The following is a 25,243-nucleotide window of genomic DNA, read 5'->3' as shown; positions in this document are numbered from 1 at the left end:
CAGACTCCTTGGGTATGTGATTGTTTTATTACACTATGGTTGGTCTTAATATTTGTTACTGTGGTCGAGACTACCTTCTTCATCCCCATCAACATTGAGGCAAGCCTTTTTAATCACCCTATATGTGCTTTGTTGCACCAGCCCTTTAAGAAACCACTGCACTCTCCCGTATATTTTACAATGCCTTCATTTAAATTCCCCCTTCTCCGTCCGCCATAATATTAATGTAACCTGCTGGAATGTCAAAGGTTTGCTGTCACCCCACAAGAGAATGGCTGTTTTGCGCCACTTGAAAAGGCTTAAAACAGATATAGCTCTTTTACAGGAATCCCATCTTAGACCCGGCGATCATTTTCGCATGAAGAAACTTTGGGTGAGTCGGGTACTTGGATCCGACTCTCCCAATCACAAAGCGGGTGTCCTTGTGCTTATTAAGAATCTTCCATGTGACATACTGACTGTTGAACCTGACACTGAGGGTAGGCTTCTACTTCTCACTCTAAAGATTCATGACATAGTCTATGCCATAGCTAATGTGTATGCCCCCAACTCCCCTCCCAAATCATAATTTCAAAATTTGACTTCCCGCCTTGCTCCTTTTGCCCACCTCCCTCTGCTAGTAGGTGGGGATTTCAACTCCATCATGAGTCCTTCCGAGGACAGGTCCAAAGGGAATCCTCTAATGCCCTCCTCTCCAGGCCCTGTCTCACTGCTCCCGGACTTTACATCATCACTGACACTCACGGACACCTGGCAACTCTCTCATCCCATAGGTAGGGAATTTACTTTCTTTTCACACCCTCATAATAGCCTTTCTAGAATTGACTATCTTTTTTGCAACCAGCCCATGCTTAAATACACGTCCTCGGCCACCATAGGCGAGATTGCCATTTCCGACCACGCTCCCATCTTTCTGACGGTGGGGGACCAGTCGGCCTCCCCGTCTGCTAGGATATAGCGATTCCCCTCGTAACTTTCTGACAACGAGGAATTGAAGGATGTCCTCATGAAGACGTGGACGGACTACCACAGAGATAACGCCCAGCATACCTCAGATCCCATCCTCCTATGGGAGGCTGGTAAATCAGTTCTCAGAGGTAGGATAATATCCTTTGCTGCATCCCACAAAAAGAAAACCCTGGCACATTTTAAAACTGCTAGCGATAATCTCCGTGCAGCCCAACTTCGACTCTCCCAACACAACTCACCGGCCAACAGAGCCCAGTGGAGGGAAGCCAAACTAGCTTTCGACTACTGGGCTGAGTCTAAAGAGAAATTTCGGCAATCGATTCAAGACCTTAGTTTTCATAAATTTGGAAACAAAGCAGTGAAATTGTTGGCCCACCTATGCAAAGGCCCCCACGCCCCCGGTCCACATTCCCTAAATTAGAGACTCCAAGGGAAATTTATTTACCTCACCCCAGGATTTAGCCAAGGTGATGCAATCTTTTTATTCCTCACTTTATGGCCCGGACAAGGTTGATGAACACCAGGCTGACCACTTTCTAAATCACGTACAGCTTCCCACGCTGGATCTGAATGATCTGGCGCGACTAATTGCTCCGGTCACGCCTCAAGAGATCTCGGAGGTGATCACCTCCTTGTCCTCCGGGAAAGATCTGGGCCCGGACGGGTATACTTCCGATATTTTTAAAATGCTGAATACCTCGATAGCCCCTTCCTTACAAGCTGTTTATCGACATATTCTTGATGGGGGGAATTACCTGCCTACGGGCTTCCAGGCCCATATCAAGAATCATTCCGAAGCCGGGGAAGGACCCACTAGAACCAGGATCTTATCGCCCCATATCCCTCCTAAATTTAAAACTCTAAGATCTTGTCAAAAATGATGGCCTCCAGGTCAGCCTGCATCCTACCTGACATTATTCACCCGGCTCAGGCTGGATTCACAAAGGGTAGGTCGGCCACGACCAACATTAGGAAAGTGCTGGCTGTCCTTGAACAGGCTAAGTTGGACCCGTCCCTTGACATAGCTATCATCACCTTGGATGCAGAGAAGGCCTTCGATAATGTTGTCTTCTCCTGGTTGTTTACTGTACTTCACAAGTTTGATTTCGATGGGCCTTTTCTGCATCTTGTCAAGGCTATGTACTCGTCCCCTAGCGCCATGGTCATTACCAATGGTCACCCTTCGGACTCCTTCCCTCTCCACAAGGGCACCCCTTTTGTTTAACCTGGCCATGGAGCCACCTTCCCGGTTCCTGGTCTCTCACCCGGATCTCCACGGGGTTCGGGTGGGTGATCAGGAGATCCGGACGCCAATGTTCGCAGATGATATTCTCATCTTTACCTCCGAACCGTCCACTGATATCCCTTGCATCCACAACATATTCACAAACTTTCGGACCTGCTCAGGGCTAAAGATCAACTTTAATAAGAGCGAAATCCTCCCCCTCTTTCATGTGAGGTCTCCACCTTGGGCACAAAACTCAGTTTTCCAAATTGCAAAGTCCCACATAAAATACCTAGGGATCAACATCGGTATATCCCCTTCTTCCATTTACACTTTAAATTTCCCCCCTGCCCTCAAAAAGATCATTTCCCAGTTGGAAGCGTGGTCGGAACTACCTCTCTCTCTCTCCTCGGCAGATGCCATCTTTATAAAATGATGTCTTTCCCCAAACTCTTATATCCTCTCCAGACCATACCCCTGCTATTGATGCACAAGGACACCCAGCTGCTGTATAGAGCATTACAGGTTTTTCTTTGGAGGAAAGATCTCCCTTACTAAAATGTCCCTTCCAAAACGTCATCTTCACCCCTTGTCCTCCTTCACCTTCTTTTTCTTTTGTGTGTCTCTATTCACTTCATATATATATATATATATACTGTATTTTCTGGCGTATAAGACTACTTTTGAACCTCAAAAAAATTGCCCAAAAATGGGGGGGTCGTCTTATACGCCGAGTATAATATCTCCAAGGTAACCTAAGTATAAGTTTTACCGGTAGATGAAAATTAGGGGGGGTCGTCTTATACGCCCAGTCGTCTTATACGCCGGAAAATACGGTATTTTTACCTGGCAATCACTTCACTCATTTTTGTTCTGGTTTTACTCTGGTGCACTCACTTTTTTTCACTCTCCATGGTCTCCTAATTTATATCTACCTTGTCATTACTTTTTTATATGGTTATCTTCATTTATACATATACTTTTTTGCTGGCTACCATTGACCCCATATAGCTATACGATATATACTCATTTCCAATGTTTTACTCTTGTATTGATATCCATCCCTTTTTTGCTGGCTAATTTTTTCCTCCTTGCCATGCATCCCATTGTGACATATACAACTTACCTTTTTATTTGTAGATTGGAGATATACATTCAGACTATCACTTTCACATGTCCCACATCTACTTCCCACCTGTTCTCCGATGGGGCAAAGTCCTGGTTCCGTCCCTTCGGCTTCCGAACCGGACACATTCACTGCCGCCATGTGTTAGCACTGTTCCAGCACAGATGTTCCAACTGCGGTGTAAGTATGGTTTTCCCCATATGGGCTCTTTTGAGCTACCATGCATTACTTGCCATCATTCTATATCTGACCATTCCACTTTACCTGTACCCTCATATATCTATCTTTTTCAGACATATGCATCCACTCCTGATGAATGGGCATACTACGACCCATGAAACGCGTAGAGTTCCAACGATGCTTTTCACCCCTGTACCCTTTATTCCTACTATTACAATTGCATATTAATCTCTTCAATGAGTTTTGATGATACTTTTATTGATTACGCAATGTACTTTTATTACCACATGATATGACTACTATGCATTGTTTGCTGTCTGGAATTTACGTACTTTTTTGTATATTTGTTACAGTGACTACTATTTGTGATATATTCTTTCAATAAATTGATATTTTTACTATTTAAATGACTCATGTGTGCACCTCATCTAAAGTCCCACAGAGCAACCCCTCTCTTTTCTGTCGAATGCAATACGGGATGGAGGTGCATCACTTAGTGACAGTATTGAACCCCCCCCTTTTTTTGTTCTGAACCCAGGTGGAAGACACCTATGCCCGATAGGGTTCAGTACTGTCTTTTTGTCATTTTGTTCCATTTTGGTTCAGCCTATGGCTGCATCATTCATTATTCTATACATACATACATTGTTACTCCTCCAACCCTTTTTTACATCTTTTTGCCTTTTATAATGCATATGCACTGCCATCCGTGCTGGCGCCCGGTGCTTTCCCTGGTGGCGGTTTCGGTCCGCTTCGGGAGCCGCGATGCAGTATTAGGGGAGTTCACACACCTCCTGCTGTCCCCTCCCTACTCTGTCGGGCGGGGCCACCTCTGCATCGGCACCATGATTCTGGGCTACACGCGATGACGTCTGCTCCCACAGCGTCGTGGCGTGTCCTCCCAGTGTCTCCACCCTCCTGGGGAGCGGACGCCGGCGGCATTGTCGGCGTCCTCGCATGGCGTGCCCACGCTGTCCAGCGTGCACACGCTCACTTTCCCCACATTCATGGCGTTTGGGCGGAGCCGGCTGCTCCCCATCGGAGTACATAGGTGGATAGATTTGTTGGGTCCTTCATTTCTGCACTTTCGCAGCACTGTGGACATTAGCTACGCTCTCCACAATTTGACTGGCAGGTACACTCACAGCCTCTGATTCCTACACTGCACTTTCTCTTGTCCTCACTGGTCTCTGGTTTTCAGCCCGGTCATCTTCACCCCTTGTCCTCCTTCACCCTTCTTTTTCCTTTGTGTGTCTCTATTCACTTTATATATATATATTTTTACCTGGCAATCACTTCACTCATTTTTGTTCTGGTTTTACTCTGGTGCACTCACTTTTTTTCACTCTCCATGGTCTCCTAATTTATATCTACCTTGTCATTACTTTTTTATATGGTTATCTTCATTTATACATATACTTTTTTGCTAGCTACCATTGACCCCATATAGCTATACGATATATACTAATTTCCAATGTTTTACTCTTGTATTGATATGCATCCCTTTTTTGCTGGCTAATTTTTTCCTCCTTGCCATGCATCCCATTGTGACATATACAACTTACCTTTTTATTTGTAGATTGGAGATATACATTCAGACTATCACTTTCACATGTCCCACATCTACTTCCCACCTGTTCTCCGATGGGGCAATGTCCTGGTTCCGTCCCTTCGGCTTCCGAACCGGACACATTCACTGCCGCCATGTGTTAGCACTGTTCCAGCACAGATGTTCCAACTGCGGTGTAAGTATGGTTTTCCCCATATGGGCTCTTTTGAGCTACCATGCATTACTTGCCATCATTCTATATCTGACCATTCCACTTTACCTGTACCCTCATATATCTATCTTTTTCAGACATATGCATCCACTCCTGATGAATGGGCATACTACGACCCATGAAACGCGTAGAGTTCCAACGATGCTTTTCACCCCTGTACCCTTTATTCCTACTATTACAATTGCATATTAATCTCTTCAATGAGTTTTGATGATACTTTTATTGATTACGCAATGTACTTGTATTACCACATGATATGACTACTATGCATTGTTTGCTGTCTGGAATTTACGTACTTTTTTGTATATTTGTTACAGTGACTACTATTTGTGATATATTCTTTCAATAAATTGATATTTTTACTATTTAAATGACTCATGTGTGCACCTCATCTAAAGTCCCACAGGGCAACCCCTCTCTTTTCTGTCGAATGCAATACGGGATGGAGGTGCATCACTTTGTGACAGTATTGAACCCCCCCCCCCCTTTTTTTGTTCCAAAACGTTTTGGGGGGGTAAATCTCCCTGATGTTAGACTTTACAATATCGCTTGCCTCCTCTGTATTGGGATGGACTGGGTTTCAGGTCTTTTGAGGTATTCCAATTATCGAATTGAATCAAGTATGGTTGCTCCCCTTTCGTTGGGAGCTCTTCTAGATTGCTCACTGGCCACTATCCCACCTGTCCTCAGATCTAATTGCCTGCTCAGAGATACAATTGTGACATGGAGGGAAATTTGCAAATTGTTGAAACTCTCTCCCACCATAACCAGGGTCCTACCTATTGATGGTCATCCCCAGTTCCCGCATCCTCAGGAATATTCGGCCTATTCCCTCTGGCCGAGCAACGGTTTAAAATTTTTCCGCCAGCTCTTTGACCCGGGAACGGGAAACACCCTTCCCACGGACGCTATCACTAACACTTACCTCATCCCTTCAAGTCAATTTCTACATTTACGCCAATCGATTGCCTTTGTCACCCGACTGTGTCAAGATAAATGGAAAGGTTTTCCTAGCTCACTCTTCGACAACTTTCTGGACCTTCCGAACTTGAGCATTTCGGACATCTACAGGCCTCTCCAATCCTACAGACTCTCACAGCGGGACCCTCCACCACCTTCACCTTGGTCCAAAGACTTTCACTTTGACCACCTCCAACTTCATATACTTAAAGGATATCATACCACATGGAAATATGTGGTCAATGAATTTTGGAGGGAACAGCAATTAAAAATCGTACACAGGGCCTATACACCCTTCTCAACCTCAACAACTTCAAATGTCCCGTTCAAATGCTCATGGTGTCTGGCTCATAGGCCCACTTTAGCACACAGGTTGTGGTTCTGTTCAACTATTGCTAATTTCTGGAGTGAGATTGAGTCTTTCGCTTCCTCTCTCACGGGCTTACCTGTCATCCATAACCCTTTAATGCTGCTCTTTGGACTTTTAGATGGTCAAGTTTTGTCTCTTACTTCTTCTCAATGCTCTCTGATGGTACAACATAGACCGTGGCTCTCTACTTTCTTCATGTTGGCCAGAAGGGCCATCCTCAACAAGTGGATATTTACCTCCCCCCCTACGATTGCTGAGGTACTTACGGAATTAAACAAGCTTCTGGGGAGAGATCTATTGGTCTCCTACCACTCTCCACACCCTAATCCGCGGTTGATGGACAAATGGACTGCATACGTGGAAAAATACCCTCTATCACAGGCCTCTCCACGGGGCCTGGTCCCTTGGTTTGCAAATACAGTGGGAAGGTCCTCTCCACCTGGGCCCTCTGCTTTGATCCACAGCCATTCCCCTGGGCCCATTCAGCACTGACTCCTCCAAGCGAACCTGAGACTTCCTCCCTCGGAAACCCTAGTACTTACGTGTTACGGGACTAGTGCAACACTCACTCCTTGATTACTGACCCTCCTGGGTCCACCGTTCCTTCCACTACCTTTGCAACATAATGTAGTGCACTCTTATTTCACTTCCAATGACAGCCTTCGTCTCTGGTGCTTAACCCCCCCCCCATAAATGTACTGATGGTATATGCGGGCTTAGGCCCACTCTCTGGTTTTTTCTTTAGGGTATTGCCTCGACTCATTGCTCAATTTGACCTTCACTTGACCACAGCATTGCTCTTATTTGTTATATGTGTTGATGTTGACTTTTCATTATATTACAAATGATGTGCCCCCCCCCCCTTCTTATACACCCCCCCTCTCCTTTCCTTTCCTCTTCTCCCCTTTCTCCCACCTCACCTGACTTTTCACTTCCCCCCGCTCCCCCCCACTACTACCTCTCATCCCCTTCCCTCCTTTCCTTCCTCTCCCCCCCCCCACCTCTCCGCCATCACCCCCCCCCCCTACATGTCATACGCATGATATGTTTAGGTCGGTTTCACCTTTACCTTCAAATTTTCTGACAGTATTGCATTGTCTGACTAGTGTCCATGTTGGAAGTTATGTTATATTTTCATGTATGCCTGTATTGTTCTGAAAAAACTTTAATAAATTTTGATTAAAAAAAAAAAAAGAACAACTATCATCCATTTATTGTAAGAGAAACACCAATTCATTTTGAACTGCTCTGCTGCGACTCTATGTATAAATCCATTGTGCTTCTAAAAAAAAAAAAAGATCAACTTTGACAAATCTGAAATTTTACCCCTCACCATCCCACAGGAGATGGCCAGCGTTTTGCAGTCCTCGTTACCGTTCACATGGTGCCACTCCAGACTCAAATACCTTGGGGTCTTCCTACCAGACTGCTCCACGGACGTTTTTACTCTTAATTATGTACCCCTATTGACCGTAATCTGGTGGGACCTGACTGAATGGGCCAAACTGACGCTGACATGGATTGGTAGGGTGAATGTGTTAAAAATGAACATCCTGCCGTGGATTTTATTTTATCTACAGATGTTACCTTTGCACTTGCCCCAGTCCTTCTTTTTAAGCCACAACAGCGTGTTTATTCGATTTGTTTAGAATGGCAAGCATCCCCGCCTGGCTTTTGGACTTATGCAGCACTCCAAGCGTGCTGGTGGCCTGGGGATCCCCGTGGTTCGGAGATACTATGAAGGGATAGCCTTACAGAGGATTCTGGACTGGCATCACCATGTCCGGAACAAGCTCTGGGTCCCCATAGAGAAATTCATGGCGGGCAGGAACTTATCTCATGCTCCCTGACTCCTTGGAGCACATAGGGGCTTCTCCCCACAGGTTTCCCCGGCCACCATCCATACCTTGCAGGTTTGGGATGATATAAACAAAAGATTACAGTTGTCGACGGCGGTCTCCCCACTGGCGCCCCTCGGGGGTTTCCCGTGGTTCCTTCCTGGGGAGGATGTTTCCTTCTTTGGAACGTGGGCGTTGGGTAGTGAGACACGCTGTGGACGCTTTGTCCAGGAGGGGAGGATTCTACCTCTCTCGGAACTCCGAGTACGATATGGGAGATTCCCCATGGATTCATGGCGTTACCGTCAACTCACTTTCTTCGTCCACTACTGGATGTAGCTCGATCCCCTACATTGATGTCTCCATATGAGAAACTCTGCATCTCCAAGGAGATAGCGCTGCTGTACCGGCTCCTATGTCCGGAGGAGAATGCGTCCAAGCCCTTGCGGGAGTAGGAGAGAGACCTAGAGTGCACTTTTTCTGAGCAACAACTGAACCACATGTACCATCTGACCCATTCTAGCACGGTAAACACTAGGATGCAGGAGAATGGATATAAGATACTGACCAGATGGTATAGAGTGCCATCCTGGCTCGCACAGATCTACCCAGGCCTGTCGGACCGCTGTTGGAGGGGCTGTGGGGACCGGGGTTCCTTCCTACACATATGGTGGGAATGCCCGCTCCTGCGGCCTATCCGGCTAGACATACGGACACAGGTCTTGGCGATCCTGGATGAGGAAATCCCGGATGATCCGCGACACTTTCTGGTTCCGATATTTTGGAAGCGGGCGGCAGTGCCTGATCGGGTGGCCTGGATGAAGCTAATAAATGACATTATGGCGGCTGAGGAGTGGATGGCCTGGTGCAAGGATCGCTATGACAAATTTTATGTGAGATGGGCAGTGTGGATACATTATGCAGCGGGTGGCCCAGATGGTCACGCCTCTCCTTCTCTAGATGCTCCTGCCCCTCACTATACATCTGCCACCAGTCTCTGCCGCGCTCAGTGGCAGGACGATAGAGTTGTCTTACGATCATGCCCTTTTGTTAGAGACTTGAGACCCTTAGACCTCCCTCCTTCTTCTGCTGTCTTTTCTCTGTCACCCCCCTCTTTCCCTCCCTCCTCTTCTTACTCTTTCTCTCATTTGGCCCCCTTTCCCTGCAGCCTTGGTTTGCTTAGTTTTTAATGCAGTTATTCAGATGGAGCAGAGCATCTACCATATTGATTGCATTGAAATGTTATCTCTTGGAAGGGCATTTGCCCTTATTTCATTTTTCCTAGATACCCTGTGCAGGGGTTCTACTTTCCTTCTTCGCACTGATGCCATGTTTATTCGCTTAGTGCCTTTTGAAGATTGAATCTTCCTTGTCTTGTGATCTGTTTATAATTTTTGTTTGTATGTGTTTGTTTATGAAAACTTAAAATAAAGCTTATATAAAAAAAAAGAAATAATAGGCTGCAGAGCAGTGTAAAAGTAGCCAACAGTAGGACAATTTTTTTTTTAAACAATATTGTATTGAAGTTTATCAAATAGAAACATGAACAAACAAGGTAGAGCCACATGTTGAACAAGACATGCTGATATGCAAAACATATTATTACACTGGACGTGTGAGCAGGTATATGGATAAACTTCTAGGCATGAAAGCTGAAAACATGAACATAATCATCAAACAACAGAAGAATATTTTAACTATCAAGTGAAGGAGGGGTAGGAAAGAATAACAAGGGAGAGGAAGAGAGGGGAGGGGAGGGGAGGGGGGGAGGAGGGGAGGGAAGGGGAAAGGGGGGCGGGGTAGGAGAGAGGTGGAGGGGAGGAAAGGGGAAAAAGAAGGTACAGATGGGAAGAGTAGCCACCATAGGGAGTAAGAAAAGTAGTTGTGCCAGATGTGGTAAAGCTGAGAGAAAATTGCAGGACACCGTCTCTAACTGAGTACCAAGTCAGAATCTGCTGAAAATGAAAAGGTAAAATGTACATTCAAGGGGATGGGCCTGAAATCTGAGGGTCGCAGTTTAAGTCTGCTGATCAAGAGACCCTGGAGTAGTGAGACAACTCCATTTCCAAAGGAAATTGTCTGGGCATGGTTGAGGATGAAGAGTGAGGCCAGTGCGTTCCTTAGCCATAAGAGCTTGGAGTTCTGTGAGAAGTTCCGCAGAGGAGGGCGGAGTGACATCCACCCAGTGTCTAAGTATGAGTCTACGGGCTGACATCAGAGCCCTAATTAGTCAGGGTTTATGCAGAAAGTACACAGATTTCAGCCGGCCTGATATCTTATCAAGCTGTAGGTCCAGGTGTCCGAAGAGGAGACTGTAGATGTCCTTTTGGAGAGTTAGGCCAGTGTGACGAGAGATGAGCCGAATTGTGTGATCCCAAAAAACAGAGATTGGTGGGTACTCCCACAGCTTGTGTAGGAGGGAAGGTTTGTGAGCCTTACACAAAGTACAAAGGTGTCGAGATGTGTCCGATGACCAGAATAGGTGCGGAATGTAGGCTCTATGGAGGATCTTGAAATTGTTGTTCCATCCAAAATTAATTGTGGACAAAGCGGGAAGTAGTAAGATATACAGCAAGGATGTATTCGTGGGCAGTGGTAGAGTGGAGGACTTTATTCCAGGGTTTTGCTACCGAGTCTGAGACATGAATGAGAAGTTCTCCAACTAGGGATTTGTAAAGATGAGAAATTTTGTGCCTGCCTTGAAGTATCCAAGAGTCCATGACTGATGTCCTGAAGCGTAGTAGGTTGGGGCAGCACAAAGATTCAACAAAGCTCACACCCTGCTGAAGGTTTAGGAAGTGGCTCAGGGGGATACCGTATTTAGTAGAGAGGTCTGATATGCTCAGCGGTCTACCAGAGGAAAGGTCAAAGAGTTGTGAGAATAAGGTCATAAGTGGACCATTCATGGAAGGCTGGGTGTTGTTGAGCAAGAGGAAACAGCGGATGGTATCTAATTTGTAAGTATCGGGAAAGACGTTGGGATACTCCCAGTCTCTTTCTTACTTCCCTCCAGGCTGAGACGGTGTCTCTGATCAGAACATTCGTCCTCAGCAAGGGGGGTAGATCCCTGTTTCCGCGATGCAACAAAAAAATCAAATCATGAGGGGTCACCATCTGGGTTTTTAGGTCAAAGTTGGTATATCTAGACTCTTGGCCTATCCAGTCCAAACACCCACGTAAGAGGCATGTGAGATTGTAAATTCTGGGATTCGGAAGACTGACGCCACCAGCACGTTTGGTGAGGTATAACTTTTGGAGAGCGATGCGGGAGCGCCTTCCTTTCCAAAGGAAGGAGGCAAGTGCTGAATTAAGTCTGTGTATGAGTGTTTCAGGAGGAGGGGGATGGTCTGCAGGGGGTATAGTAATTTGGGAAAGCTAGACATTTTAAATAGGTGGCAGCGGCCAAAAAAGGAGATAGGGAGGTGTTGCCAGTTGCATAATTCTTCCATTATTTTTTCCAGGATAGGGGTGAAGTTGAGGCGATATATCGAAGAGGGGTGCCTGCAAATTGTGATACCAAGATAGGTGATATAATTGTTGGTGACTTTCAATGGGGAGGAGGATGCCCAGGGAAGTTTACGCACAGTGTTTAGAGGTAGGATCTCACTTGTAGAGAAGTTAATTCGGAGGCATGCACATTTGCGAAAGTCTCCGAAGAGGGATTGGATGATGGGGAGATCATGTAGGGGATCAGAGGTAAAGATTAGCACATCGTCCGCAAAAAGAGCCGATCTAAGTTCCTGAGAACCCACCTTAATTCCCTTCAGGGCGGGATGAAACACCAAGGATCTTGAGAGAAGTTCAATGGCCAAGTTGAAGAGCAGGGGAGAGAGTGGGCAGCCCTGTCTCGTCCCTTTAAAGAGACGGAAAGGCTGGGATATGTTGCCTGCTTTGACCACCTGAGCCGTTGGGTGTAAGTACATAGCCCGAATTAAATGGAGGATAGGACCAGCAAAGCCCAACTTAGTCAGGACCATATCCAGCCACCGAAAAATGACATTGTCGAAATGAGTGATGATGATCGCAGCTTTGGTGTTGGGGTCTAATTTGGCTGATTCTTTACGAATGTTGGACGTTGCTGATCTACCCTGGGTAAATCTGGCTTGGGCCGGGTGTAAGAGGGAGGGAAGGATAGAAGCAAGCCTCTTGGCCATTATTTTGGAAAGTATCTTGGAGTCTACATTGAGTAATGATATAGGGCGATAGGAGCGTGAGTCAGTTGGGTCTTTACCCTTTTTAGGTATGAGCTTGATATGAGCTTAGAAGCCTGTGGGAATATATGAGTGTCTGTAAGATCCTGGTACTTTCAGTACCTTTCTAGCCTCTTAATTCCGCATTGCGTTCCACCATTCAGGTAGGTGGAACGCATATAGCTGCATGTCTCTTTAACATCTGATGATGTCATCACTAGGCGCCGCTCTGAGCGGCTATTTCAACCGACGCTGTGCACTCACAAGGTATTCGTGCAACCGCTCGTTATACATGCCTGTCTGACGCTGCCGAATCCTCCAGCTATCTTCCCCATACCTGGATTGACCGGAGCCTCGCTACCTGATCCTTTACCTCGCTACCTGATCCTTTGCCTCGCTTACCAGCTAGTGATAAGTACCCCGCAGGGGATCCCTTCCTATCTAGTCACATGCTATCTATTCCTGCATATTAAGAACTGTTGCTAACTTTAGGATATATGCACTACAATATCTATTACCTGCATCGTTACCTAGATTGCTAGCTCTTGAGCCTACTACCACCTGTGACTTATATCCTTGCATTAACTTAACATCTCCTGTACACTTCATCTGCTATCACCTACCACCTGTTACTTGTACATGATTGCTAACCCTCCTGCATACTATCTGTCACCATCTGCTATCGCTCCTGCAACATTACTACCTGAGTGTCTATCATTAATTGCTATTACTAATCAAGCCTATTCCTTCAGTATATCACCTCAATACTATTGCATAGATATCTATCACTCCAGCAACATCTTATCTGAGTGTTTGTGTATGTGCATACTGAAGCAGACTGAGCCACTATGATGAGTCAGGAGAGTTGGATAAGGTGATTCAACACATCTCTACAAGACTACTGAGTGGAAATTCTGCAGCTGCAAATCCAGTTCACTAAATCAAACCCCAGAGCGTTACAGTGTCCTGAGAGGATGTGATTAAATGCTGCTAAGAGGGTAGGGGCTACCGATTCAGAAGTCAGTTTGTAACTATCAGGTGTGAAACCATCTGGGCCAGGGGATTTGCCCGAAGCCAATGTGTTAATCGTGGCAGTGAGGTCGTCTAAAGTTATAGGAGCGTTGAGCATAGTCAGGTGGTCCTGTGTTACAGCAGGGAGGGGAATCGCTGACAGCAAAGTCGAGGCAAGGTATTCGTTGATTGGGTCAGAACTATAAAGCGAAGAATAGTATTGTTCAAAAATATTTATGATTTGTTTGGGATCATCCACAAGAGTGCCTTGCAGATCTTTGAGGGCAGCTACATGAGAAGGGGTGTGTGGGCCTCTGCAGAGCGAGGCCAGCAATTTACCAGGTTTATTCCCAAAATGGTGGAATTTCCAATCCTGATGGGATCTGTGAAGATTCTCTCGGGTATCCGCCCACTCGTCAAAGCGGCATTTTGCAACTCGCCACTGTTCCCTGTTCTGGGCAGTATTGGAGCAGTTAAGTGCAGCCTGGGCCTCCCAGAGGGAAGCACTGGCAGAAGTATACTCCTTAGCAACATTCTTTTTGAAGGCTACAGCATAGGAGATGAGACGTCCCCTCAAGACCGCCTTCCCCGCCTTCCCCGACTCCCAGAGCAGAGTCGGGGAACAGTCCAGGGTAGCATTGTTGGCAAGAAAATCAGTCCAAGCCTCCTTGACGTGTGTGCGGACCACAGGGTCCCTAGCCAAGTACGTTGGGAACCGCCATATTCCAATTGGTGGAGTGTTGGTGAAACAGGTGAGTACAGCAGAAATGGGGGCGTGGTCAGAAATGGCAATGTCATGGATGTTAGGTTGAGTGGAAAAGGGTAACATAAGAATGTTAGGGAGAATATAATCAATTCTGGAGAGAGTATTATGGGGGTGCAAGAAGAAGGAGAATTATTTTGCAGCAGGATAGGCCAGTCACCACACATCAGTGAGGTGCAAGCCTTTAGCGAAGGTGGAGAGTAGACTAACCTGTGGAGGTGTTCTAGCGGCAGGGGTGTCTCTACCTAGGGACTTGTCTTCTTTGGGGTCCATAAGCTGGTTGAAGCCCCCAGCCACCATGAGAGGGAGATGGCGAAAAGGAGCTAAAAGGGAAGTAAGGTTTTGAAAAAAGGGCCTGGATGGGGTGTTAGGGGCATAAACCCCCGCTTTCGCCCATTCTTTAGTCAAGGTTTTGAGCTGAAGGATCGCAACGTGCCCTTCATCATCAAGACTAGACGATAGCAGCTCACTTGGGTAGCGTTTGTGGATCAACATTAAAACTCCTGCCTTAACTTTAACCGCAGGAGTGCCAAAAACCTGGCCCACTCACAGTTTCCTCATTCGGAAAAAATCTTTTGCTGTTAAGTGTGTCTCTTGGAGAATAGCAATGTCTGTCCGCAGGCACCTAAGGTGCCTGAGAACAGCCATAAGTTTATGAGGTGACCTGAGGCCCTTAACATTCCATGTCGCAATTTTCATGTGGGTTCAGATGACTGGGGAAGGCACAAAAGCAGAGATAACAACCATATCAGTGTCAAGGCAGTAAAGAAATGGCACAGCATACAAAATACACATTTTAGTACATGTGGAAGTAAGAGAGCATCTGGTGGGGTACCGACAGAAGCAAGGGAAATAACAGACCCAACAGGGGTCAGGGATAGTAGACCAGGGGTGGTCAACAGTTGAAGCCTAGACTTTTCTTCTTCCCACATGTAGAACATACATACATGAGGAACAGCGTTACTGGTGAGTGGAGACTGTCGCCCTCATGGCATGAAGCAGACCTGCGAGAGTCCTTCCTGGCGGGGCAAGTCTAAGGGACACATAAGCAGGAAAAGAACAAATGATGCCATCTCACAGGGCTGGTATGAGTCATAGGAACCTGGAAATAGCAGGGAGAACAGGTCAGATGATGATAAATATGGAGTAGAATGGTGGTTGCACACAAAGGAGGTTGTGCCGGCAGTGTGCCTTTAGTGTGGCCTGGCTTGTGAGTTAGGACCGGAGAGTCTGAGCTTTTTGGCTGGATCTTTTCTGGGGCTATGCTGCTCCCTCAGGCCCTGGGAGCGTTGGAGTGGGGGAGCGGGAGAGGCTTCCATGGAGATATGAAGATAGGTCTGAAAGTATTGGCTGGCCTCTTCTGGATGTGAAAATGACTTTTGCTTGCCAGAGGAGTCAGTGAAGCGCAGTATGGCTGGGTAGGCTAATGTAAATTTTATGGCCTTATGGTAGAGGGCTTGGCAGATTGGTTGGAAAGTTTTTCTGCATCTGGAAACTTCCTGTGAATAATCTGCAAAGATCAGAAGCTTGTGGCCATCGATCTGTAAGGATTTGGAGTTCCTGAAGGATTTGAGTATAGTTTGTCTGTCCATATAATTAAGGTATCGGACAATGATGGGGCGAGGGGAGCACCGTTCATTGGAAGGGGCCCCCAGGCGGTGTGCCCATTCCACAGTGCAGGGAGAGGTGATACCCAGAGCCATTGGGAGGCGAGACATACAAAAATCAGGGAGAGCGTCAGCATTATATGTCTCAGGGAGCCCTATTATACGGAGATAGTTTCTCCTAGATCAGTTCTCCAGTTCATCTAATTTATCTAGTAAATATCTCTGTGTGTGCCTGACTTGCTGGTCCATTGAGAAAGAGCTCTGGACTTCGTCCTCCAGGTCTGACATCCTGTGTTTCAGCTCTGTTAGCCTGCCTCCATGTTCCCCTAGCTCCTTCCTCAGCTGTGCCATCCCCTGAGATATGGCTTTGTCAACAGCGCCTGTAATCGTGGGGGGTAGCAGGGCGGCTACCGCCTGGGCCAGTGAGGAGACCTGAGAGTCTGAAAAGGATGTGGGGTTATGTCCCTGTGTAGTGGGCAGGGGAGCTGCGTCTGCCATTCCTGCTTCGTGTGCGGCCTGGTCCGAGGGTGCGGCCCTAGGTGAAGATGCGGCCGGAGGATGGAGGACAAACTTGTCCATATTTACTGGGTCCCCGGGATATAGAGAAGTGGTCCGCTGAGTCGGATGGCTTGAATGGGCCGTGGATTAGGGTCTTTTAAAAAGATGAGGACGGAGCCGCGGCTCCGTGCAGCCGTCTACATGGTCGCCGAAACCGGAAGTGAGTAGGACAATTTTAATAAGGGAAAATTGGCTGAAATGGATCAGGCAAGCAAGTACAACGTACAGTACATGCAGGCATTTTACTGCAAGAATTAGGACACTTCAGATGACACAGCAGCAGGACAATTTTCATGATCAAGACTTGGCCCAAATGCACAAGAGAAAAAGAGAACAGACTGGGGCTTTTCAACAAAAGTTAAAGTTATTATACTACAGCTTACCAACTCTTAGATGTGATGACTGCATTTGTTTTCTTTTTTTCTTAGTTTTTTTCCTTTATTTTCACTTGGTGATCTGGCCAGAAAGTCTGTTATTTTTCAACAGAATGCACTGTCCTGAAGATGCAGTAGATAGAGGACTAGGACAAACCATTTACCACTGACAAGGGTGCTTATGATTATGAGTTTTTATTTGTTTATATAAAAAACTTTTATCCAAATAAAAGGAAAAAAACTGTTTCTGTAACTGCATAAAGGATATTAGATGGAATTTTGCTTCAGTTTTTTGTTTCATCTAAATCTGCTAGCAAATCAAATAGTACCCTCCCCCCAGATTAATAATGCTGCTGTCCAAAGGTGTCTTTGGTGCTCTGTTATCCAGAGTGGGGGCACTCTACTGTGCATTCGGAAAGTATTCACAGTGCTTCACTTTTTCCACATTTTGTTATGTTACAGTCTTATTCCAAAATAGATTAAATTCATTATTTTTCTTAAAATTCTACAAACAATACCCCATTATGATAACATGAAAGACGTTTGTTTGAAATGTTTGCAAATTTATTAAAAATAATAAAGGAAAAAATTCACATGTACATGATTATTCACAGCCTTGGCTCAATACTTCGTTGAAGCACCTTTGGCACCATTTACAGCTTCAAATCTTTTTGAGTATGATGCTACAAGCTTGGCACACCTATTTTTGGGCAGTTTCTCCCACTCTTCTTTGCAGGACATCTCAAGCTCCATCGGGTTGTGTGGGTAACATCAGTGCACAGCCATTTTCAGATCTCTCCAGAGATGTTCAATCAGGTTCAAGTCTAGGCTCTGGTTGGGCCACTCAAGGACATTCACAGAGTTGTCCCATAGCCACTCCTTCAGTATCTTGGCTGTGTGCTTCAAGTCATTGTCCTGTTGGAAGATGACACTTCGCCCCAGTTTGAGGTCCAGAGCTCTAGAGCAAATTTTCATCAAGGATGTCTCTGTACATTGCTGCATTCCTCATGCGTCACTGTAGGGATGGTATTGGCCAGGTGATAAGCAGTGCCTAGTTTCCTCCAGACATGATGATTTTGGCCATTCAGGCTAAAGAGTTCAATCTTTTTTTCATCAGACCAGAGAATTTTTGGCAAACACCAGGTGGGCTGTCATGTGCATTTTACTGAGGAATGGCTTCCATCTGGCTACTTTACCATACAGGCATGATTATTGGAGTGCTGCAAAGATGGTTGTTCTTCTAAAAGATTCTCCTCTCTCCACAGAAAAACGGTGGAGCTCTGTCATAGTGACCATCAGGTTCTTGGTCACCTCCCTGACCAAGGCCCTTCTCTCAGTTAGGCCAGGCGACCCGCTCTAGGAAGAGTCCTGGCGGTTCCAAACTTCTTTCATTTATGGATTATGGAGGCCACTGTGCTCATTTGGACCTTCAATGCTGGAGAAATGTTTTTGTACCCTTCCCCAGATCTGTGCCTCGATACAATCCTGTCTCGGGGTTCTGCAGACAATTCCTTGGACTTCATGGCTTGGTTTGTGCTCTGACATGCACTGTAAACTGTGGGACCTTATATAGACAGGTGTGTGCCTTTCCAAATCATGTTCAATCAACTGAATTTACCACAGGTGGACTCCAATCAAGTTGTAGAAACATCTCAAGGATGATCAGTGGAAACAAGATGCACATAATCTCAATTTTCAGTGTCATGGCAAAAAGGCTGTGAATACTTATGTACATGTGTTTTTTTTCTGTTGTTTTTTCTATTCAATTTGTAAAGATTTCAAACAAACTTCTTCATGTTGTAATTATGGGGTATTGTTTGTAGAATTTTGAGGAAAATAATGAATTTAATCCATGTTGGAATAAGGCTGTAACATAACAAAATGTGGAAAAAGTGAAACGCTGCAAATACTTTCAGTATGCACTGTAAAACAGGAGGTATATTACTGGCCAGATCACCAGGTGACAATAGAGGGGGGAAAGCCTTAAAAAAGAAAATGAATGCAGCCACCACATCTAAAAATTTGTAAGCTACAATATATTACAATTTTGTTTTTTGGTTTAATATCACTCTAGGATTGTGCAGAGAATACAGCAGTGTTTCCAGTAACAGGACCGTTTTAAAAAAAAAAAAAAAATAATAGTTCTAACTTGTGTGTGCATTTTTTTTTTTTTTTCATCTATGGAGATAAGGGGGTGCGGTAAATGCACACTATTCTTGCATTTGCATGTGAGCTGTGAACAAAAGACAGCTTCAAGAACAGATAGCCAGTAACAAGCAAATGCTCAGCTTTGAGACCCCAAACTTAAAAAAAGGCCATTTCAACATAAAAAAAAAAAAAAATTAAAACCTCAAAATACCACTGCTGAAACACAAACCCAACTTTTTATGGGCCATCTCCGAGGAAAAAAAAAGAGAAAATTGTATACTCACCTTTCCATAATTTTCCTTTCCTGGTGCATCTTCATGGCAACATACAATGGGGTTTACAATGGGGTTGTGGCTCCGCCCCCACAACCTGATAAGACTGATTAACTATAAATCAAAGACAGACCTGGCTCGCAGCATTCTCTCTAATGGGCCATACACACTATAAGATTTTCTGAAGACTTTTTCCTTTAGACTTACCAAAACCATATAATATGAGGTCAAACCTAAACTCTTTCAATTTGTATACAATCTGGCAGGCCCTTGCACTACATAGAAAAGGTAAATCTGAAGGAAATCTAACCACAAAAGTTGTACAGTGTGTATCCAGCTTTAATCTCACCATTTGGGTGGGAATCTGTATGCTGCCATGAAGATGCACCAGGAAAGGAAAATTACGGAAAGGGGAGTATACAATTTTCTGTTTTCTGGCACATCATGGCAGTATACAATGGGAACTAACCTGCTATACAGGAGGGTGCAAGAAAAAAATTGTAATGGTCAGTAGCATAAATATGCATTCTCCAAATCTTACTGTCGTGAGCCGGTTTCACCTAGTAAAGTGTAATAAAGGTGTCCTAGGAGGACCATGTTGCTAGCTTTCAAATAGCCTCATGAGAAACTCTGCACTGTTCTGTCCACAGAGCTGGCACTGCCCTAGTTTAATGTGCTCTTAAGTCCTCCGGAACAGGAAGGTCTTGTGAAGAGTAGCCTCTTTTATTTGTCTTAACAATCTAGGAGACGACTGTACGTGTTGATGCTGAATGACCCTGCCTTAAGCCATGCTGGAACCAAGCACAGATTTCAGCTTTGCTCAATGAAAAGGTAGCTGCCAAGCAGGTCATCAGAGTTAGATCAACATCCAGGGGATGTGGTTCTCTCACTTAACCAAGAAAGACGGTAAATTGATTTCCTAGTTACAGTGGAATGAGAAAAAGATACCCCATGGATAAAAAGCAGTCTGGGGTTTTAGGACTGTTTGGTCTGGGTAGAACGCCTTCAGGGTTAGATTGCAGAGTGTAGACAATTCTGTAGGATAGAAATGAGGCCTTGATAGAGCTGAGGACCATAAGCAAGTCCCACATAGGGAACAATGGTTTCCAGGTAGATCTATAACTTCATGCAAGCCTTTTAAGAATTGCATCACTAAATGGCTCAGGAATCCTTAAACCCATGTAAGTGCAGACAAGTCTGAACTTTTATCATATTTGAATCTAGGTCCCTATTCAGTCCCAGTTGTAAGAACTGCAGAACCTTGGCTGGTTTAGGTGATAAAGGACTCCAGGCCTTTTGCTTTGTGAGATCTGCATAATTTACCCATGTTCTCTGTTAGGTAGTATTCATGGAGACCTCTCTGGCTTGACACAAGGTAGCCACTACCTCAACTAAGCACCCTTGACTTGGTAGCCTCCGCCTCTCAACTTCAATGCCATCAAAAGTAGTCTCTTGGAGCTGGATGGCAAAACTGGCCATGAGAGAGCAGATCCATCATAAATGGCAGAGGCAGTGGTGACTCAGTGCTCAACTGTAGGAGAGAGACAATAGAGCCTCCTAAGCCAAAATGGTATAATTGTAATTATTGATACAGGAAGTTCCACTGACAGTCTAAGAATTCCACTGTTCCACTTCTGTATAGGCACTTTTTCAATTTTCACACTAAAGGATCTGAAGAAGCCTGTCTTTTGGTGAAACAGGTCATCATCTAGCGTATACAATATCTGTTTCTGATACATAGGCAATTTTTGTCTTATGTATTGTGTATGTCTGTGCATATTTGCACATTTGTTTCTGCTTCATTTTTAAATTTTGTACAAATAAAACTTTTTTGATAAATTCTTTTATATGAGACCCCTTTGAATATTCTTTGTATATAAGTGATACTTATCTGCACCGTTAAAGTCCCAAGATACCCCTTCTTGCTCCCTTTTGCTGTATAGGCACAGTACAACTCTTGCTCCTGTTCAGTCCCAGTTGTGTGACTCCAGTCCTGATCAGGTGAGGACAAAAAAGGAGAATGCTGCGAGCCGGGTCTGTCTTTGATTTATAGTTAACCAGTCCTATCAGGTTGTGGGGGCGGAGCCACAACCTCATTGTATGCTTCCATGATGCGCCAGGAAAAACAGTTTAACCTTAAATAAAGGCCACATCAGCATAAAATAAATATATACCCCCAAACCCCCAAAATAAAGGGAAACAAAAAACACCACACCCTAAAACAGAAGACCATTTTTAAAAGGGAAAAAAAAGGTTGCTACAGACAGCAGCTAAAAGTGACTGCTGACCTCAACCAATCACAAAATAAAGAAATCCCCAATAAGAAGAAAGAAAAAGGTAGCAAAGTAGTTGATTACACAAAGAGATAGCAATCAGAAAAAAATTACAGTTTCTTACAGTAAATGGCCCTAATCTCTCTGTGTGCAATTTTTCAGCTTTCCCTATGCTTTTCCTACAACAAAATTCAATTTACCACCACTGTGACTGTTCTGTCCCCCCTTCTTATGATGAGGGGCACTTCTAAGCCTGCTGACCATAGTTCAAAGGTCACACAGTGCTAGTGATGAGCTGAACACCCCCCCCCCCCAATTTCAGTTTGCATCAGAACATCTCGAACAGGGGAAATGTTCTAGCTAACATGCAAACTCCATTAAAGTCTATGGGACACAAACATGAAAAATCAAAAGTCCTAACTTTTAAGGCTTAAATGCAATTTATTGGCCCAAAAAAGTGTATGGGAACCTGGGTACTGCCCTGGGGGACATGAATCAATGCAACAATTTTTTTTTTAAAACATTCGTTTTTACAGGAGAAGTGATTTCAATAATGCTTAAAGTGAAACAATAAAAATGAAAAATTCCTTTAAATATCGTGCCTAGGGGACCTCCCTTAATGTGCCTGTAAAGTGTCGCATTTGTGCGATGTATGGAGCCTGCTGCAGCAATACTGACATTTCTAAAGGAAAAAATGTCATTTAAATTTGCTCGCAGTTGTAATGTATTGTCGGCTTCCAGCAATACAGGTAAAAAAATGAAAAAAATGGGGTGGGATCCCCCTCCCAATACATACCAGGCTGGTATGGATTTTAAGGGGAACCCCACGCCAAAATTAAAAAAAAAATGGCATGGGGTTCCCCTTACAATCCATACCAGACCCTTATCCGAGCACACAGCCTGGCTGGCCAGGATGGGGGTGGGGGGGGAGCGTGTGCCCCTCCCCCTCCTGAACCATACCAGGCCACATGCCTTCAACATGGGGGGGTGGGTGCACCAAGGCACCTTGCCCCCATGTTGATGGGGACAGGGGTCTCTTCCCCACAACCCTGGGCTGTGGTTGTGGGGGGTCTGTGGGGGGGAGGCTTATTGGAATCTGGAAGCCCCCTTTAACAAGGGCCCCCCCCCCATGGGAATGGATATTGTGTACATCGTACACCTACCCATTCACCAGAAAAGTGTACAAAAAAAATAAAGACAAAAGCCAGTTTTGGACAAGTCCTTTATTAAAAAATGAAAAATAAAAATATAGTGTCCCCCGATGATCAGTCGCCCGCCCGCCCGCCCGAAAAATAGGAATAGGTGAGATACTGTATATCTTTATATACTGTTGCTAGGTAAATGTAATTTAGTTCTGCTAATTACTGATAGACAGAATAATGAAGGTGTTTAATAATATCTCTCAGATTAACTTTATTGTCTTATTGATTGTTTGTATAAGTGCATGTGTTAACCCTTTCTTTTTTTAGGCTATATTTGCCATAATAAATCCTTTGAAATACCTCAAGGTGTGTCAGGAAGTGCTGGGTTAGTAAAGTATGTTATCTTCATGCATGCAGAGAAATCACAAAACAATTCAGTGGATCCTCCAGGGGTAGCACTATGTACATAATGTTTGCAAAATAAACACTTTGATTTGTAAAAATCTGTGTATGCAATCTCTGAACATAAGTGGCTTTTGTCCTTTTCTTTTCTTTTCTACAATTTGTTTAGAAAAAAAAAACATGTACAATTAAAGTGTTTTTTTATTTTTTTGGGATATACAGCAAGAATAAATGTGCTCTTCTTTCACAGCTTTAATCTGGTTTACTGAAACATACAGATAACTAGGTGCTTCTCACTACATGGGATGTCATTCCATTTACCATTGCTATACATTTGCACACAGTCTTCATTGTTCAGGTAGTTATCTGGCTGTCCTGGGCTCCAGTTGGTAAACATTAAATTTCCCCCTGTTGAGTACTTGAAGTTTCCTTCTACTTGTGAATCTGATATACCTAGGAAAACTGGACTTGTCCCTCCCTTAGTGCTGAGTATCTCTTGTACAGCACGATTTTCTTCTGCATTCCTTGGAGCAGCCAAGCTTCCTCCAGCTTCTTTACATGTATTCTGGGCATTGTCAAAGTTTTCTTTCCAACCATTAGTCACAAATACTTTACCACCAACTTCTCTACCGCCTTGGAACAGCAGAACTGCAAGAATTAAAATGAATTAAATGCATGATGAATATGGGAATCTAGACCTTTGTAGAATGCAAATTGCTGTAGAAATAAGCAGATGTGGTGCACCCATAAACAAAGGAATGTAATGAATTGTGACTATATTCACCTTCCAATAGCTTGACTAAGATGTGCCTCCCATTTGGCTGGAGGCTTCAATGGTGCCCAATTAAAAAATATTTTAAAAACAAAATAAACTAGACATATTTTTTCTGGCATTAAGGTGTCATGGATAGCCAATAGTGATGTGTGGAGAAGAGACCATTTACAATAATCATTGTTTGTTTTGCCATAATTACTGATGAATCAAAAGTATTTGTTTCACGGCATTCTATCGAACTTTGGATTCAGAATCTGAACCCCAATTAAACCTATAGGAACCAAGTGTGAAGTTCCATAATCATATGGTATAAATATTTTAATGATTTTAGACAAAAGAATCTCATCCTTATAATGGGAGGCAGACTATTATTTTTCTGACATATAATTTAGAAATCATACCAATTTTCTGCACAGATCATGCATAGTGCTCAACAGAGGCAATTCAAGAGGGAAAAAGCAAGCAGGCTTTCAATGTAAATGCAAAAATTACATTTTATTCTCCCAGGGACAAAGGAGAACTTTTTTTCATAAATCACTCTATCTGCACATGGTAAAAAGCGAGACTGGATGGTTTTCATGTAAGGTGTAACTCTTTGGCCACACTACTTTAAGATTGTGTATTCCAAATTTCACAATTGGGGACCAGCAGGAGAAAACACAATGTGTTGTGCATTTTTAATGATGACTACATTTTTACTCAAAAATTAATGGCCAATGCAGTATTTACACATGCCTAAACATTTTAAAATTTCTACCTCCAAAAAGAAAGCTTTTTAAAAGTTAGGTTTTTCACATTTCATGTAGAGACAAAGCACCATAACCCAACATTAAACTTCTTGTAGAGAAGAGGATCGACCCTGTACAAATGTTGTATGTTTTGTGCTACCATCATATGATGCCAAAAACTTTGGGCGATGGGAATTGTTGGTACCCAAATACCATAAACCCAACAGAAAAATCCTACAGAGCACAGGATAGACCCTACTTTAACAAAGATTCATGCATGACCTACTGTGCTATGGCTGTGAACAAAATGGGTTTTAGGTGTGGTTGATGGCCAAACATTGTAAGCCCACAGAAAAATTCCTGCCTAGCAAAGAGTGGACCCTTTAAAACAAAATTTACAGCATTTGCAACTGTAAAAATTGTGGGAGCTACAAAAAAAATTGCTGTTGCTCTACTTTTAGATTGTAATGGTAGCAGGCCTACAACAGTGGCAGGAGATGTTTACAATGGCAGGTAGTGGGATATACTAACAGTGATTGGGTGTGCTCCAG

At 44.3% G+C, this 25,243-nt stretch overlaps 1 protein-coding gene across 3 annotated transcripts in view; it reads right to left on the bottom strand.

Annotated features, from left to right (window-relative positions):
• Nucleotides 1–23,447: 23,447 nt before the first annotated feature.
• LOC309563613 (mannose-binding protein C-like) overlaps nucleotides 23,448–25,243 on the bottom strand; it is a 137,901-nt gene continuing 136,105 nt past the window's right edge. For all 3 annotated transcript variants that reach the window (XM_082268117.1, XM_082268118.1, XM_082268119.1), the window contains one exon: nucleotides 23,448–23,837. In XM_082268117.1, coding sequence (XP_082124243.1) covers nucleotides 23,452–23,837 — 386 coding nt within the window. In that variant the 3' untranslated portion in view covers nucleotides 23,448–23,451. The remainder of the gene's footprint in view (nucleotides 23,838–25,243) is intronic.

This window comes from Pelophylax lessonae (assembly GCF_965119305.1).
Source record: "Pelophylax lessonae genome assembly, chromosome: 9".
In the NCBI taxonomy this organism is placed as follows: domain Eukaryota; kingdom Metazoa; phylum Chordata; class Amphibia; order Anura; family Ranidae; genus Pelophylax; species Pelophylax lessonae.
Note: the sequence above shows the minus strand (reverse complement) of the source record. Positions and strands in the feature narration are given on the sequence as shown.